The following is a 15,913-nucleotide window of genomic DNA, read 5'->3' as shown; positions in this document are numbered from 1 at the left end:
AATTGCAACCCTGCAGCGGTACGTCGTAAGCACATGAATCAAGCAGCCGGGCTTGAATGAATGAATCAATGGATTAGTTTAAATCCTTGAGGGTGCGGTGAGGCTCCAAACCGGTTAGGTTATCAGTCGCTGGGCTGTTATTCCCGCGGTACATTTCTCCTCTGATTAGGACACACTGTGATCCTTTAACGAGCCGATCCAATCGGCCCGGAGCCAGAGACAAACAGATCATGCATTGCCACATGTTCAGAGAGTGCATCGTAGTGCAATGCACACAGAATGACACTGCACACTTTTACAGTAGATGTTTACACACACACACACATGCATACAAAAGCACATTGTTCCCCCTGTGTGTGACTTTGCTCAGTGTTTTAGAGGGTAAACAAACCTGTCCGTCTCTGCAGCTCTCTGATGAAGTGGACCGCGTGGTGGAGTGTCAGCTGCAGACACACAATGACAAGATGGTGACCTTCAAGTTTGACCTGGATGGAGATAACCCAGAAGACATCGCTGCTGTCATGGTGAGTCTTTGCTGGTGCTTCACGGCCAGCGGGTCCCGTCGCCAGAATGTCAAGAATAAAACACGTCGCTCAGGTTGAATAAAGAGGGTTTCTTTTGTTTTTATCCCAGATGTTTACTCCAGCGGTGCCTGGTCTTTGGACCACAACAACAGATTTGATTTTGGTGATGATTCTGATCAAAAAGATCCACAATTTGAGCTTTTCTTACTTTATTTGTTTTAGTTCTAACTAAGCAATAAGCGACGATAAGAGTCTTGAATTCTAAGTCTAAGAAATTTGTGAAATAGAAATGATCTTTTGGGGATTTTAAATGACATTAAGCGTGTTTCCATTCACATATTTTTTAAGTATCGCATTTGAAAATCTGTCTGGAAACGGGAAATTAAGTTTTTACACTTGTTGTTTTACACGTGTTTTGTTTCTGCTTCACAACATTTACCTCTCAGTTGATTCACTTTACCTGCTCCAAACCCTTTTTGTGTGGATTGAGTTGGACAATGACTGTTTGTTTTAATTATGAATGTAACCTTTCATTTGGAACAAGAAGGTGTTACATTTTATTCAAATGACTCATCATCCTTTCAAACTCACTTTATTTCAAACTCTAGGACAGATCTCAAAATGTCTTAAAATACCTGAATTGACTGCATAATAATCCATATGACGGAATGGTGCGGCCATAAAAACAACATGGCGGTTTCAGTGAGAACAGAACAGAGTCTCTATGATACTGACACACCGACAGGGTTGTTGTCTCACATCGAAGCCATTAAAGAAGAGGAAGTTAAGAGGATGTGGAACTAATCAGTCTTGGTTTTTACGGACTGAAGCTTCCCCAGACTTTATGGGATAGAGAAATAAATAAATGAAGTCATAGTCAGCTGATAAGTCTGGCAGATTCCTCTGTCTCAGCTGAACGTCCACATGATTTATCCGGCTTGCAGTTAACGGCTCTAAGTTGGTCGACGCTGATGTTTTAACTGAGCCTTCTGTCTCGTGAGTGACGCAGGTCTTCAGCTGAGGGGAGGGCGGCGGTTACAGACAAATAGAAAAACAATTGTGGAACATGAGTTCATTTCTCCCTTCCTTTACAGTGGTGGAAAGTACATTTAATCAGCTACTGTGCTCCAGTACCGTTTTCCCAGTACTTTAACTTTTCCACTTAGTGCTACTTTTGTGTACTTTCACCGTAGTTGCTCTAAACTTTACAGTTCAGAAGAAAAGGTTTTTTGTGATCAAATATTTTATTGGTGTTCGAGATATGCACATGCAAAAGAAAAGATGTACACATTGTACGTATACAAAGGTACTCAGACAAAAAACATACAAAATATAAAATTTTAAATTAAAAAAAGATTATATATATAAATACGGGTAGACATGCAAAAACCTACACACATATTAACATATGTATGCACATACCTGCATACCCTAATACATTAATATTGTTCATTTACCCCCCTCTCTTCTAAAAAGTTTTATGAAGATCAAATTAACAGTTGAATCCATAAAAGACTACTTACACATGAATGCATTAGTATTAGCAACACAATAATATATAATATATCCAAACATTACTTTCACAGGGGCAAGTTTTCTGCATAACGAGATACTTGTGAAAGAGTAATTTCACATTGTGTTATTGCTGCTTTTATTAAAACAATGTGGAAGTATTACAATACCTTTATTCATACAGCGCTTTTCATAGTACTCGAGTGAAAATGTTCTCACACCACATCCAAACACTTCTTTCACCATTTTTTATTTTCTCTCCAAGGTGCACAATGAGTTCATCCTGCCGTCAGAGAAGGAGGGCTTCATCTACCGCATGGGCGACATCATCAAACGGGCCGAGGCTCTGATGGCCAAAGAGCAGCCGGTCCCTGAGTCGGCTTTCCACCACGGGGTGAACTCCTTGTCTTCCTCACAGGTCAGCAGCTCCTCCAGAGCACAGCACTGTTAGCCCAGATCCAAAAGGAAGTAACTGTGTGGTCATCATAAATTAGATTTGCTCTCGCTCGTTCTAGCTGTGCTTATCTAAGTCGGACCCATAAATCTGCTGCAAATGGAAAGGTGTAGTGCTTTTCATACACTGGGAATATACAAATGCAGTGGAGTCCATAATCACTTTGGAGGCTCGGCCTTAAACATCCACGGTTAAGTGTTACTAAAGACCCCTGAGATAGTTCTTCCATTTCGAACGCCATGTTATAAATCTCTGTGATTTTTGGGAACATACCCATGTGACTTTTATTTGTGCCCACAAACCTTTTTCCAGCGCTGGCACCATAATGAACTTTCCAGCGTGTCTGCCCACATTGAACGGGTAGAATAATTACAGTTTGGATTCTTTAAGCCTTTCTGAATTCAAGAAATTCTGTGAAATTGTATTTAAAAAGAAGAGTTGTCCGTTGCCGTGCCACGGTGTACAAAATACGACCTAATGCCCAATCAGATGTTATGGCTCAAAGGAAAGGAAGCGTCTGTTCTGCCAGGATGTGTTTCACGCAGAACAAAAGCTCCCTGTGCTCGTCAGTGGAAATGATCCTAGATGTCCGTCGATCACAGAGAAAAAAATAAAGTGTGGCTGTAAGAAAGAGCAGTAGACCTCACTCAGTCAACCATCTACCTTCTTCACCGTGTTTCCCACCCGTTGGCTACATCATTATCCTCAACCACTGTAGACAAATCTCTCCTGGTTTCCACTCCAGCACCTGATTTAAAAACATCCCAAGACCCATTATGGCCTCCCCTGGCCGGCACTGTCCAGCCAAAATAAAATAAAATAAATACATCCAGACCAAGCTAGTTGAGTTAGGGAGGAACCCGCAGAGACTCGGCTCTCTTCTGGCTGAGGTGGAGCGCTATTCTGAGAGTTTTGGGAAGAGGCACTGTGTGTAAATGGAACTTGACTACCTGGAAAGACTTATTTGTCGAGCTGTTGCATTTTGCTTCTCTCCACCACGTGAACAACAGCAGTGCTTTGAGCTGAATCCTAGCATCAGCATGCTGACATATTGATGTGAAGTATACTGTTTGACACTTGCGCAATCTTAATTCAGCCGGTCGGCATGTTCAAAGTAGAACGGCGCCAGTCCATCGAGAAGATGTTGAGATATTTTACTGGATATTTAAATACTTTGACTTGCTGGCGGCGTTGGAGGAACAATCAGGGGCTCAGGATTCCTCCTCTTGGGTGCATGAACGTCTGTGTCAAGTTTAATCTGAATCCGTTAAAACGTTGTTGAGATATCACACGAAAATAAGAAATCCTCAGAAGTTTCTTCACCTCTCAGAGTTTACAGATGGAGCCAGATTACAGGGACAAATGATCCAGATTATTAAAGTTAAATAACTTTGCACAAACTGAGAAAAGAAAAGATGGAATAATAGTTCTACTAAATGGTTAATAACACAGAAAGTCCCATGGGAACAGCTCCTCGTAAATCAACCGTACTTAAAGAGATGGATTATACTTGTCAAAGTCTAAAAGTTAATAACCAACCAGTGAAAACTGTTGTGCAACTTCTTTTCTGTGGGTGTCGTCGCGGTGACGACGTCCGCTTCTTGTATGCCGTCACTCAATAATTAATATGCCGAAGTCTTGCTGCAGGCCTCTGACTCAGAAGTCAGAGGCCTGCAGCAACAGGCCCGATGGGATGTAATACTGAGTAGCGCTACATTAATATGAACGCAACACTCTCCAGTCCCCCCTCCCCCATATTGGTGCTGGTTAATTTTAAACTGCAGCTGAATCCCACGGAGGTAAAGTTTGATCCCAATGTGTTCTCTTCCAGCCTAATCTGCACAGCCATCCCCTCCCTCGAACACACTCCTCCTCTTCTCTGCCCGGTAAGTCTCATGTCTGCCCTTAATTTGCGCTCTCACGTTGATCATTTGATGCATGAGGAGATTATATCGCATGAGTTTTTCTATTTTTTATTCTCTTACCATGTCACGGAAGTTTGAAGTGACATTAAGTGCGTGCGACAAGCACAAAGACTGTCCTCCTGACAGCGATGTCGGATTAACTCTCCATTGTTTGTTGCGTGACTTCTATATTTTGCGTGATAATGAGTGCATGGCCCTCCACTCACGCATGTGTGTGTCCTGTCGTAGACTTCAGTGTGGCTAACCCAGGCGCTGAGGCATGTGGCTCGCCCCCGTGCCCCAATGGAGACGTCTTCAGCGCAGACATTACTTCACCCGGGCGACCTCTAATCCGCTCCCAGTCTTTCCACAGCAGTCCAGGTAAATAGCCCTCCCTCCGGTCCTTGTTTCAGCACACTGAAAAATTGTTACAGTCCGTTGGCAAAGAATAAGTCAAAGCTCGGCTCGGCTCCCTCATAAACCCTCCTCCTCGCTCCCGTTCTCACGGGCCCGTCCTTGGTATTGTTCAGACGTGGCGCCATCGGTCGCCCCTACACCTCAAAGCCTTCGTCTGTGTCTGCTTTGCAGCGAGGCCTCTTGGGTAATTACCTCACCTGAAGGGCGCTTTCTGGCTTCCAGGCAGCGGTGAATGCGGTCGCTGTGAGGCACGAGCTTTCTCTGCAGTGTTAGCGATAGTCGGCAACATCTGTTTGCCAGCGCAAACTCCGACAGTATTTCCAAGAAAGCCTCCTCCCACCGTCAAAGTCTCTTTCCCCACAGGAGGGGGGCATTTGAAGTCAATTAAAGAAACACGCGTCCACCATATGTCCCCTGTATCCGAACACTCTCATCCTTTCTCCGTTGGACGTCCACCGCAATGCTTCTTGGCCACAAGAGCGTTGCCTAACCTATGTTTCCGTTCAGCGTGGAAAAAGTAGAGTCTGCTTTGCATCACCGGGAACGGGAGGGGTGGTGTATAACTGTGGAGCCATTGTTGAGGTAAATGTCAAGTCAACGGATGGGGCTCATATATTGGCTCAACTATTGTGGTGAAGAAACCCTCACCACTTTAATCGAATGATCAGACTCAAAAGAGTCGTCTACACGACCACGTGGGTTCCGTTTAAACTCCCCCAAAGTGCCATCTGCTCCATTGATGCTGAATCCCTCGCAGTCATCTAAGCCCGGTGCTATAACTGCTATAACTGCTCCGGCTCACGAACGAACGCAGTTATAGCTTCAAACAAAATGTCTTTGTTCACCATTTGGAAGTACAGGCGGAGATTAGTTCTCCACATGGCGGATGTCTTGAAGAATGAGTGATCTAACGTGTGTCTCTGGATCAATTCTGTCAAATGTTCCACTGCAACTGACTAGTGGAGGGGTGTGTGTGTGTGGGGGGGGGGGGGGGCTTCGGCAGTATGAGCCACAATAGCCAATTGTGGGTTGTATTCAATCAATAACTCAATACAGCAGTGGTTGTCCTCGGCACACCTGGCAGAGATCTGCGCTCCACTGAGTACACTTCTCTAGTTTCTATCGTATTTTTTTCTTGCACCGTTTCTCATCCATAAGCGTCAAATTAAAGCTGTCGTCTGATCCCTTGTCTTCCAGGGTCTCCCCTCCATTATCAGCAGCACCACCACCACCACCCCGCGTCTCTCCTGCCGCACCACCAGCATTACCACTTGCCCTACATGGGCCACAGTAACTTCCCATTCCAATACCCAGTCCCTCCAGGTTCCCCCACGCCGGGCATCCATCTGCCCCTCACACACGGAGCCAGTAACCCCACCTTCCCCCGCCACCTCCCCGGTCCACGGTTCCTCGAGTCCTCACAACGGGAGCCAAAGCCCCGGCAGCAGTGACGGGGTCCCCATGTCCCCGTCCACCCCTCAGCATCCCCACATGTGGTCGTCCCACATGCAGCCCCTCTTCTCCTTAGCTAATGTCATCTCCATGGCTATGAGCATGGCTCAGTCTTTCATCCCTCCTGCAAGCATGCCCTCCCAGGGGATGCCCTCCTATCCGGGCTACCACAACCAGCTGCCCGCTCACATGGCCCCGCAGTCCGGTTACCCGTCCATGTACCCACAACATTACCAGAACTCACCAGTAGAGGCCCATTACCTCACAGCGGGCATCCTAGCCCAGAACAGCATCCACCACAACCAAGAGAATTTGCCTCTGATGGATGGAGCCGGCTTCCTTCAGAGCGGCCATCGCAGCTGGCTGCCTCCTGTCTCTCCGCCGCCTGTGCCTTCCACTTCTTCGCCGGTTCCTCAGGAGCCTTTTCAGCAAGTTGGCCTCTCCAGTCCCCCGATCAGTCCCCAGGAGGACAGTCTCCACGATTACGTGGACTCATACCTGGCACAGGTTCCAGTCCAGGTTGAACCCAAATCAGAAGTCTCCAGTTCAAACTCAGATATTTCAACATCTCCCCCCGAGAGCCCAAAAAGCACTGTGAGTCATCGTCAGTTACTTCCTCCTCAGTTCTTCTTCATTAAAAAAGTATATTGTGTGCATCCAAATCATCGCTCAAATGATTAGTCGAAATGCCAACCATTTAGCGGCTCCAGTTCCTCAATGTGAGGATTTTTTGGCATTTTCTCTATTTTACATAATTGTAAACTGAGTATCTTTGTATGTTGGTGGAACAAAACCAGCTGTTTGAAGACTCCAACTTGAGCTCTGGGAAATACAGACGGCTTATTTCACTCTTTTCAGACATTTTGAAGATTACTTGAAACAATTTGAGATACAGCTTTCTAATGTTATCTATTCCAACACCTCAACCGAAAGCCAAAACCAATTACTCATCCATTATGAGTGTTCAGCTTCCTCATTTCAAATCTGTGTACTCATTAGGATAATTTTATCTCAGCGAGCATTAGGCAACATCTGTGACAGATGACCATGAATATGTGTCACGGGTCACGTCTAACACGAACACTGTTCACTTCTTGTCCAGTTATCATCCTTCATCATGCCATTGCACCCCACTGAACCCGAGATGAAAACCAGCACCCCAAAACCAAAAGCCTCCTCCGCTAAACCCGGTAAGAAATACTTCCTGCAACAGCTTCTCCTCCAACTCTGTATTTTACACCTCTGCACCTTGTGTGTTGTATGTCACCAGGCTGTGGGGCGCACACGGTTTATGTTTGCACCCCAAACAAACACAAACACATGCATGTGTGTACACACAAACGCAGTTATTTTTTCTTTCTCCCACTTCTTTTAATGATGTATCGGGTCTAAATACAATCTGAAATCTCGGTTACGGTCAATTTGGCCCTTGAGTTGTTTTCAGCTCCCTCGCTCTTCCTCTGCGACATTATCACCGGCTGGCTGGTGCCTTAGGAGCCATTGCGTAATGGCCAGTCTGGATGTAATGTTCCATTCAAAGTGAACACAAATGGAGGTGTGATCGCAGCCCTTCCCTCCGGCAGTGGCCAATCAGCGGGCAGCAACGCTCGTTAGCAGGCCTCTCCCCCTTTACCCACCTGTGGGTGTTTATACCCTCCACATTCAACAGAGTCCCTCTGTTTCAGTGGGCGCAGACCCAAACCCCGTCTGTGTTTACTGGAAGAAGGACACCTAGTGGGCGAACGGAGGCACTGCAGGGGTTTAAAGGAAAGTGGGTTCATGCTGCGTTTGACATTATAAATAATTATTATAAAAAATAAATATATTTTAAAAAGCTTGATTAGAGCCAGATCAAAAAATGTAAAATATAATAAATAATTAGCAAGATAAGTAAATAAGGCTTGATTTAAAGCCAGATGAAAAAAATTTAAATACAATAAATGTTTAGAAAGATAAATAAATAAAGATTGATTAAAGCCAGATCAAAAAATGTAAATATAATAAATAATTAGAACGATAAATAAATAAAGCTTGACTTACAGATTAAAAATGTAAACCACAATGAATAATTAGTGATTAGATTTCAATGAAAACCTGGAAGTCAGGGAAGAGTGAGGCTCTGTCCTGATGATCAATCAGCTCTGGTCAGATTACAGAACAATCACTACTGCTTAGTCAATGATTGTCTGTCTCTCATTTAAATAGTCTATCCGGGTGCTGCAGCTTCTTGTTCATGGACACTAGAAGTAAGTAGAGGGATAGCGACAAGAATTAAAATATAATGTGTTTCCTCTGAAACAAATACATATAACAGACATAAATATAGACATTGAATCAGGTAATTTATCAATTGTTGATCTTAAAGGGAACTAGTAAAGGTGTACATCCCTGCTGGAGTTGGGAAGAGCATTTGGATCTTTTTTCATTGCAGGCCATATACAGAAAAATATAAGTCTTGGGTCAAACGATATTAAAAGCATAGTTTTTAGTTAGTTACACCGCAGAAAATCTGTTTCTCAAGACCATAACACCAGATGTGCTATCTAAAGAGTGGTTTCCTGATGTGCCAGATATGTACATATTATAAAAATGATTTCCGTATTTATTTTTAAATGAATCAAATACTTTTAAACTCTAAAATTTAAGATGTAAAAGCCTAATATCGAGATGTAAGAACAGAACAGGCAGAAAATGGTAACATATTTTTTTATATGCTAAGAAGTAAAGAAATTTCACCAGATTAAATCATCAAGTGTTTCCACTAGGATATATATATATATCATGCAGTGTGATGCATTAGAAATATGCTCATGCCATATTCTAGTTTATAGGGGGTTGTAGTTTGGGCTTCCACCAAATTTAATTAACCCTTCTCTTCTTCAATGTCACAGACGTCCACTCTGCACCCGTCACGGTGGGGCGATTCCAGGTGACGCCCAGCATGCCCATCCCTGCAGCCGCTGAGCCGGCCGGTGCCATACCTGCTGCGGCACAGCAGGCAGACAGCGGCAGCACCCCATCAGAGAGCAGCACAGAGGAGCAGGGGGAGTCCGAGACGAGCCTGGCCACCTCCCTCACCATGTCCCCTCCTCACCAGCATCCCCACAGAGGGTCCACCACCGGGGTCCTCCAGGGGGTGGACGGGCAGCTGGGATGGAGCCAGGACAAGCAGCAGGACAGAGGAGAAGAAAAAGTAGAAGAGGAGGTGGATGAGGAGGAAGGGGAGGAAGAGATTGTTGGGGAACGTCTGAGGACGAGGAAGAGGAGTCGGAGGAGAACGCACAGCCTGATCCTCATGGGAACGTCCCTGGACAGCGGACTGTCGGTGACGGCGGCTGAGCTGGAGGGGAGGCTGTGGGACGGAGCGGCGGGCAGCCCGCAGTACAGCAACGCCCTTCACCATCTGTGGCTGATGACCTACAACCGCAACGCTCCCTACATGAGCAGCGACGACTCCGACAGCGACGGCTCTGACATGCTGGAGGAACTTCAGGAGCTCAGAGAGAAGTAAGTGATGAAGGTCAACACCACTGTTGTCATGGGAAAGAAAGATGGCTTTGTTGTAGTCGACCATACTATGAGTGTAATGGGATTATTAACAGCCTTCTCACACTCTTATTATTAATTATTTTTACGATCTTCGGTGAAACTTTGGGACTTCCTTTATTTTGTTTTAAAGTAAACTATTTAAACTCCATGACTATCTGTCTTGACGCTGAATGTATTCTCACCAGTTTTAAAACTCTCCTGTATGAACACACTTGCATCAGAAGGTTTTCGTCAGCATACAAGGTTGTTATCCTAAAAAACTGAACCCTATTGATTAAATTAGTTGGAAAATTATTATTTTATTTACCGATTGTTTTTTAAATCTATTAAATGTATAAACTTTTAAATATAAATGCTCGATAGCTTCCCATATTACATAATTAGGTGTTCAAGCTGTTTTGTGAAGCCCAAATGCATCAAATTGATGGAGAACCATTTTCTTTAAATCCGCACTACAATTATGACGCTGTATATTAACATCATATCTTGTCATCACAAACATTTTGAGGCCTTAATTTCCTCCCAAAAAAATGGCGTCAATCATTTTCAAAGACTTTCGACATTGGATTTTACATATTTGAGACGGTGTCATGTACATTATTCAACATCCAAACAACTGTAAACGTGCCGTGAGTACGCTGAAAGTCCCTTTTGGCTGATGTCGTTCGGCGATATAAATAATACAAAGGACATTCGCAGAGCCTGCTACTGTGTGATAAAAAACACAAGAGAGAGTAAAAACCACAACATTGTATTACTAGTTCATGATGTCCTCCTCCTTGTCCCTCATCAGACATCTGACGGAGGTGCAGGCCCTGCAGGCCGCCCAGAAGAGAGAGATCGAGCAGCTGTACGAGAAGATGGGGAAGGTTCCCCCTGCGGGCATCGTGTCTCCCGCCGCCGTGCTCTCCAGCCGCCAGCGCCGCCTGTCCAAGGAGAGAGGCTACCCTCCGACCCGCAGGGACAGCCTGCAGCGCCTGGACATGTTGCCACTCCAAGGCAAGCGAGTGTGTTTCGCATTTACCACCTCGTATGTGACGACCTCGTCTGTCGAAATGCTTTGTTTTAATACGATTGTTGCCCCAGGTATCATTAGGAGAAACTCCCTCGGAGGCAGCAGCAGCGGCGGCTCCCAGGATAAACCCAACAAAGGCGTGACCTTCGCCACCAACATGAGAATGGTGAGTAAACGCTGTCATATTTTTTTTTAAATGTTGCGTTACTACCATTCTCCCTTGTTAAACAATGCCTCGTTCTCACTTCATGTGTTTGTATTCTTCCCCAGTAGGAAACTGTGCAGCCGAGCGTCTGGACTACCTCATCCGAAGTGTGACTGCAGGGGTCCAACCCGTCCCCCCTGAGGTGCATCGCTTTCACTTTTCACTGGCCGACCGATCAGCGCACCGCCAGTGGTCATTTACCTCAACGTATAGATATGTAAACTCATCAATAGAGCTGGACTTACACAGGAACTGTAACACTCGCTTTTCAGGCCTCCCTTGGTCCGATCTGGTAAATTCTGTTGCAGCAGAAGAACAAAAACGACTTCCAAATCTGGCTCACGTTCAAAGTTTTGAATTCTCTTTTGTAAATAAAGCTCGAGACCGGTCGGTCCAGACACAGTATAACCTTTCAGCATCAATGCGACCAAGCGATGGGTACCAAGCGCTGTGAAGACTTTGACCCACAATGACGATGGTTCTCGTTCTCCGGGTTTTCCGCTCCGGCCCTTTTTTGTTTTTTTACTGACAACATTTTTGGATTAACCTTGCAATTTATTTGCTGTAGTTTATTAATGATGTCACAGCACCTGCTGACTGCACAGTGAATATTGCCTTATAGGTGCATTGTAGTTTGATTTAATCAAATGTACACGACCGTTCAAAAGTTTGGGGTCATCCAGACAATTTCGTGTCTTCCATGAAAACTCACTTTTATTTATCAAATGAATTGAAAATGGAATAGAAAATATAGTCAAGACATTGACAAGGTTAGAAATAATGATTAATATTTGAAGTATTAATTTTGTTCTTCAAACTTCAAGCTCAAAGGAAGGCCAGTTGTATAGCTTATATCACCAGCATAACTGTTTTCAGCTGTGCTAACATAATTGCACAAGGGTTTTCTAATCAGTCTAATCTAGTCTTCTAAGGCGATGAGCAAACACAATGTACCATTAGAACACTGGAGTGATAGTTGATGGAAATGGGCCTCTATACACCTATGGAGATATTTCATTAGAAACCAGATGTTTCCACCTAGAATAGTCATTTACCACATTAACAATGTGTAGAGGGTATTTTTGATTAATGTTACCTTTATTGAAAAAACAGTGCTTTTCTTTGAAAAATAAAGACATTTCTAAGTGACCCCAAACTTTTGAACGGTAGTGTATATTATGATAGCATTTTCTTCTTGTACATCTTTGGGTTCTTTGGTGACGGGGATGACCTACGTTCTCCGGCGTGGAGCGATTTGAGCGCAGTCCAGACATTTTTAGATGTGGAGAGACGATGATTTTCTCACTTTGCACAGTACAAGAAGATCAATGCGTTATGAAGATGAAATGCTCCCGAAACAAAGAGTTGTACGACAGTTAGAAACGCAGCTGGCTTTAGCAGGAAGAAAATCAGTTTTTTTTTTAATGATTAAATAAATTTCTTGAAAGACGTGAGCAAGGATAACATCACACACCAATATTCTATAACAGCTCTTTTTGAAAGTCGTTAAAAATCCATCAAGGTCCTTAGACTACTGGCTTTTCCTGTCGATTGTACGTGTGTGTATATAGTAGATATATAGATCATGTTTACAAGTCACACAAGTAGACTAAACATGTCAGTAACCTTATCCCTTGCTCAAGCAAAAATGTAATTTGTCGCTTGTTCCCTAGATCAGGGGTTACCAAACTTTTTAGGCCACGCACCCCCTTGTACATCCCGACCGGGTTCACGCACCCACAATCCCCCACACCGTAAAAAAAAAACGCAACGAAATGCAAGTTGTTGACGGGGGGGGGGGGGGGGTGCGAGTGACTTTTTCTTTGCTCCGTCCCGATGCGGGACCGGCATTCAAACATTAAATAGCCGAGAGTTTTTGTCAGCGTAAGAAATACGATGTGTGGCGGGAGTGCGTGAGTTAAGACCGAAATGACACTTGAGAGCCCTGAGAATGTTTAATATTAATTATTACACCATTAGACCACCATTACATTTTTCCTCTCGCGCACCCCCTAGAGGCAGCTCGCGCACCCCCAGGGGTGCGCGCACCACACTTTGGGAATCCCTGCCCTAGATCAAGCACCTTGTGCACTTTAGTAACTTCTACTTTTGTTCTCAATCATTTGACCATGTTGGTTGAGATGTAATGTTTCTCTGTATTTTTATTTTCATAAGGGAGGTAGAGAACATTCTTCAGTTTATGTATGATCACAGTAACGACGATCTACCCTCCCACAGTTTTAAATAATTAGTACACGCTGTGAATGTGTAGCTGTTGCCTTCTGAAATACCCAGAACGCACTGAATCTTCTGGCAGTGGAACTCATGTAAGTTTTTTCTTTTTAAGTTCATAATATATTCAGAGGTTTCATTTCCAAAATTTTGAATGTAAATATATAATTGTATTACTTTCTAAAGCTGCTGCTGTCCTGCCATGCTGAATCTGTGCCTTTCCCTGACATTGTCTTATTTTATATTTTTACTCAAGATTTGGTGGCTAGATCAGACTCCATATATCAAATTGACAAAAATAAATGCAATTGTAAATACCACGGTTCTTGTCATTTTCTGCTTCACTCTGTCTTTTTCTCACATAACTAGTGACACAAACATAATTCAGTTAAACAAAATCCAATACTTTAGTTTTATTTTACACATTATTACTTTATAGGCAAAGAGGTTCCAACAGGTTATCCGTGTGTCATTTTAGCAGTTTCTCTGCTCTTAAAAGCCTCTGTAGATTTGACCTCATTAGCCCCCTTAAACTGCGTGTCACATGATAAGGATGGTAATGACAATATGGTCTGGCCTTCTGGAAAGCATGTAAGATCAGTGGAGTAGTCCCTTCTGCTGAAGAGCAAACTTAATCAAAATCAACACGCAGTTTTCAAGTCAGTGGAACAGAACCTCACATTCACAATCAAGACAAAACAAAGTCTGCCGCTGTCTCAACATGGAAAAACAGCGGCCACCAATGGAATATAAATCGGTGGCACCAGAGTCCACATAACTCCCTACTCGGTGAAGTGCAGGACAGACACACAGTCCAAACGCGTGCATCTCAGTTGACCCCGGTCTTCGGTCCCTGCAGTCTTGTGCGCTTGGCCTCTTCGTCCATTTCATCCATGACCCGCTCCTGGGAGACCGAATAAAATGTGTAGGCGTCTAGCAGGCGAGCGAATGGTCAAGGCAAATGTTAGACAGCGAGAAGAAGAATTTAACAAACATCAAATAACAGTGTCATGAGTGTCAGTTGTTTACATCCAAATGCCTAAAAACAGGATATTTAGCCATCTGCGTAAGAACCTTATGGTTGCCTTTAATCATTAAAAACACCAGAATATCCCATTTTATTATTTTCTGAAACAGTCAATAGTGTTTGTGTCTGTTACCACCAATTCCTGAAAAGGGGTTTATTTCTTGTCTTACTGTCATTTGAAAGCTGCAGTGCATTTAGTGGCATAGCTTGTGGAATAGCGAGTCAATTAAAAACTTTACAATTACAAATGAATGACCATGTTGGTCTGGAAAAGTCATCCATTTGTATTAGGACGATGGTGTGTATTTTGATGTTACCGTGTAAAAATAATATATATATATATTTTGAGTCAATGGAAATGTGTTATTTTGTCACCATTTGCTATCACTTCTAACGCATAGGGGTCGAGAACAGGTTGATGTGACACCGAAAGTAGTCAGGTATACTGGCCGTACCTTAGCTTACATGCTTAAAGAAGCTTCAACGTGGACCATTTAAAAAAAATAGTACAGTGAATGCAAAATTAGAAGTTACGTTTTTTTGTTAAATGCAACATTTAACCAGTGTTGTATTTTGTTCATGCACTCAAAACAAGTTACGATTAAAGCTACCTGGGGACATCCTGTCAAAGAAGTCTAATCAATGCAAACGAGTGACACGTACTAAATTATTCGCACGACAATCGGAGATGAACCAGTGTTATATTTGATATCGTGTTATAAAACAACCCATGAGTAACTTCAGCATGCTCTGCTAACGTTACATAGTTCACCTTGTGTTGCCGCTAGTGCGCATATCAAGGATACAGATCCCCATAACGAGCGCTCCAATGGCGATTCCTGTGACGACATTTCGCGTCCGCAGCTTCTGCGTTTTCTTCTTCCACTGGTCGAGCTCGACATGCCGCATGAAGTACATCTGTCCCTGGGAGATATCCTCTTTCATCGGTTCTATCCGGGTCGCAAAGCGAGCACCGGACTCCTTCGGCGTCTTGTCGGCCATGTTTTCGGTGGGTGAAGTACGCAAGGTTGTCGGAGGGCGGTGACACGAGCGGCCGCGCTTCAAACGATCTGCAGAGTCTCCGACGTGGAGGCCATCCGTGCGTTGTGAGATCTGCGCAGACGCACAAGGTGCGCCAACGATGTGCCGTGCGACAGTCAAATTGGTCCCCAACGGGGCAGCTTAAAGGTTCCTACCATGAGACGTTGAAAACCGGAGGGAGTAGCGCCATCTTCTGGAAGGACAAAAAAAAAGAACAAGCTTTAGGGCACGATTTAGTTTACGTTTTCACCATTTAAACCTGACAAAGAGAACTTTATCCGTAAATAAAACGTCTATGCCCAGCGAAGATCGTGCAAATGGCGAAACACTTTTTTTGTTCGCCAAGCCAACGTATGAGTTTCAAGTTCCGGGAAGTCTCCTTTGAGTTACTCACAGATTTCCTCGTTAATCTCAACACAAGAAACAAAGACCACCTAAGCGGGTTGTCAAAAGGTAGCGGAGAGTTCAAAGAGAAAAGACTAATGGGTAGGTAACTTAGGTTAACTCCTGTTTATCCTACATATATAACTATAACCTAGATTAATTTAGCTTGCTTACAAACAAACGTGTGGAATAATTAA

General features: G+C 43.8%; 2 protein-coding genes across 2 annotated transcripts in view; one reads left to right on the top strand and one right to left on the bottom strand.

Moving 5' to 3' along the window:
- wnk4a (WNK lysine deficient protein kinase 4a) overlaps nt 1–13,582 on the top strand; it is a 49,311-nt gene extending 35,729 nt beyond the window's left edge. Inside the window, 11 exon segments of the mRNA XM_056429848.1 lie at nt 408–524; nt 2,302–2,454; nt 4,322–4,376; nt 4,644–4,775; nt 6,009–6,195; nt 6,197–6,857; nt 7,366–7,453; nt 9,155–9,770; nt 10,606–10,811; nt 10,899–10,993; nt 11,101–13,582. Coding sequence (XP_056285823.1) covers nt 408–524; nt 2,302–2,454; nt 4,322–4,376; nt 4,644–4,775; nt 6,009–6,195; nt 6,197–6,857; nt 7,366–7,453; nt 9,155–9,770; nt 10,606–10,811; nt 10,899–10,993; nt 11,101–11,145 — 2,355 coding nt within the window. The 3' untranslated portion in view covers nt 11,146–13,582.
- An 80-nt stretch (nt 13,583–13,662) lies between these two features.
- Nucleotides 13,663–15,369, bottom strand: LOC130203562 (cytochrome c oxidase assembly factor 3 homolog, mitochondrial). The gene is made up of 2 exons (XM_056429858.1): nt 15,098–15,369; nt 13,663–14,197 (listed from the first exon to the last, which is right to left on the bottom strand). The coding sequence occupies exons 1-2, from the start codon at nt 15,291–15,293 to the stop codon at nt 14,094–14,096; spliced, it is 300 nt and encodes a 99-aa protein (XP_056285833.1). The 5' UTR covers nt 15,294–15,369; the 3' UTR covers nt 13,663–14,093.
- Nucleotides 15,370–15,913: the final 544 nt, after the last annotated feature.

Source organism: Pseudoliparis swirei, chromosome 13 (assembly GCF_029220125.1).
Source record: "Pseudoliparis swirei isolate HS2019 ecotype Mariana Trench chromosome 13, NWPU_hadal_v1, whole genome shotgun sequence".
Lineage (NCBI taxonomy): Eukaryota > Metazoa > Chordata > Actinopteri > Perciformes > Liparidae > Pseudoliparis > Pseudoliparis swirei.
Note: the sequence above shows the minus strand (reverse complement) of the source record. Positions and strands in the feature narration are given on the sequence as shown.

Coding starts and splice junctions, on each gene's coding strand:
- LOC130203562 (XM_056429858.1), bottom strand. CDS start 15,293: ATGGCCGACAAGACGCCGAAGGAGTCCGGTGCTCGCTTTGCGACCCGG. Junction 14,198..15,097: donor AGCGCTCGTTATGGGGATCT/GTATCCTTGATA, acceptor CTCGCCTGCTAG/ACGCCTACACATTTTATTCG.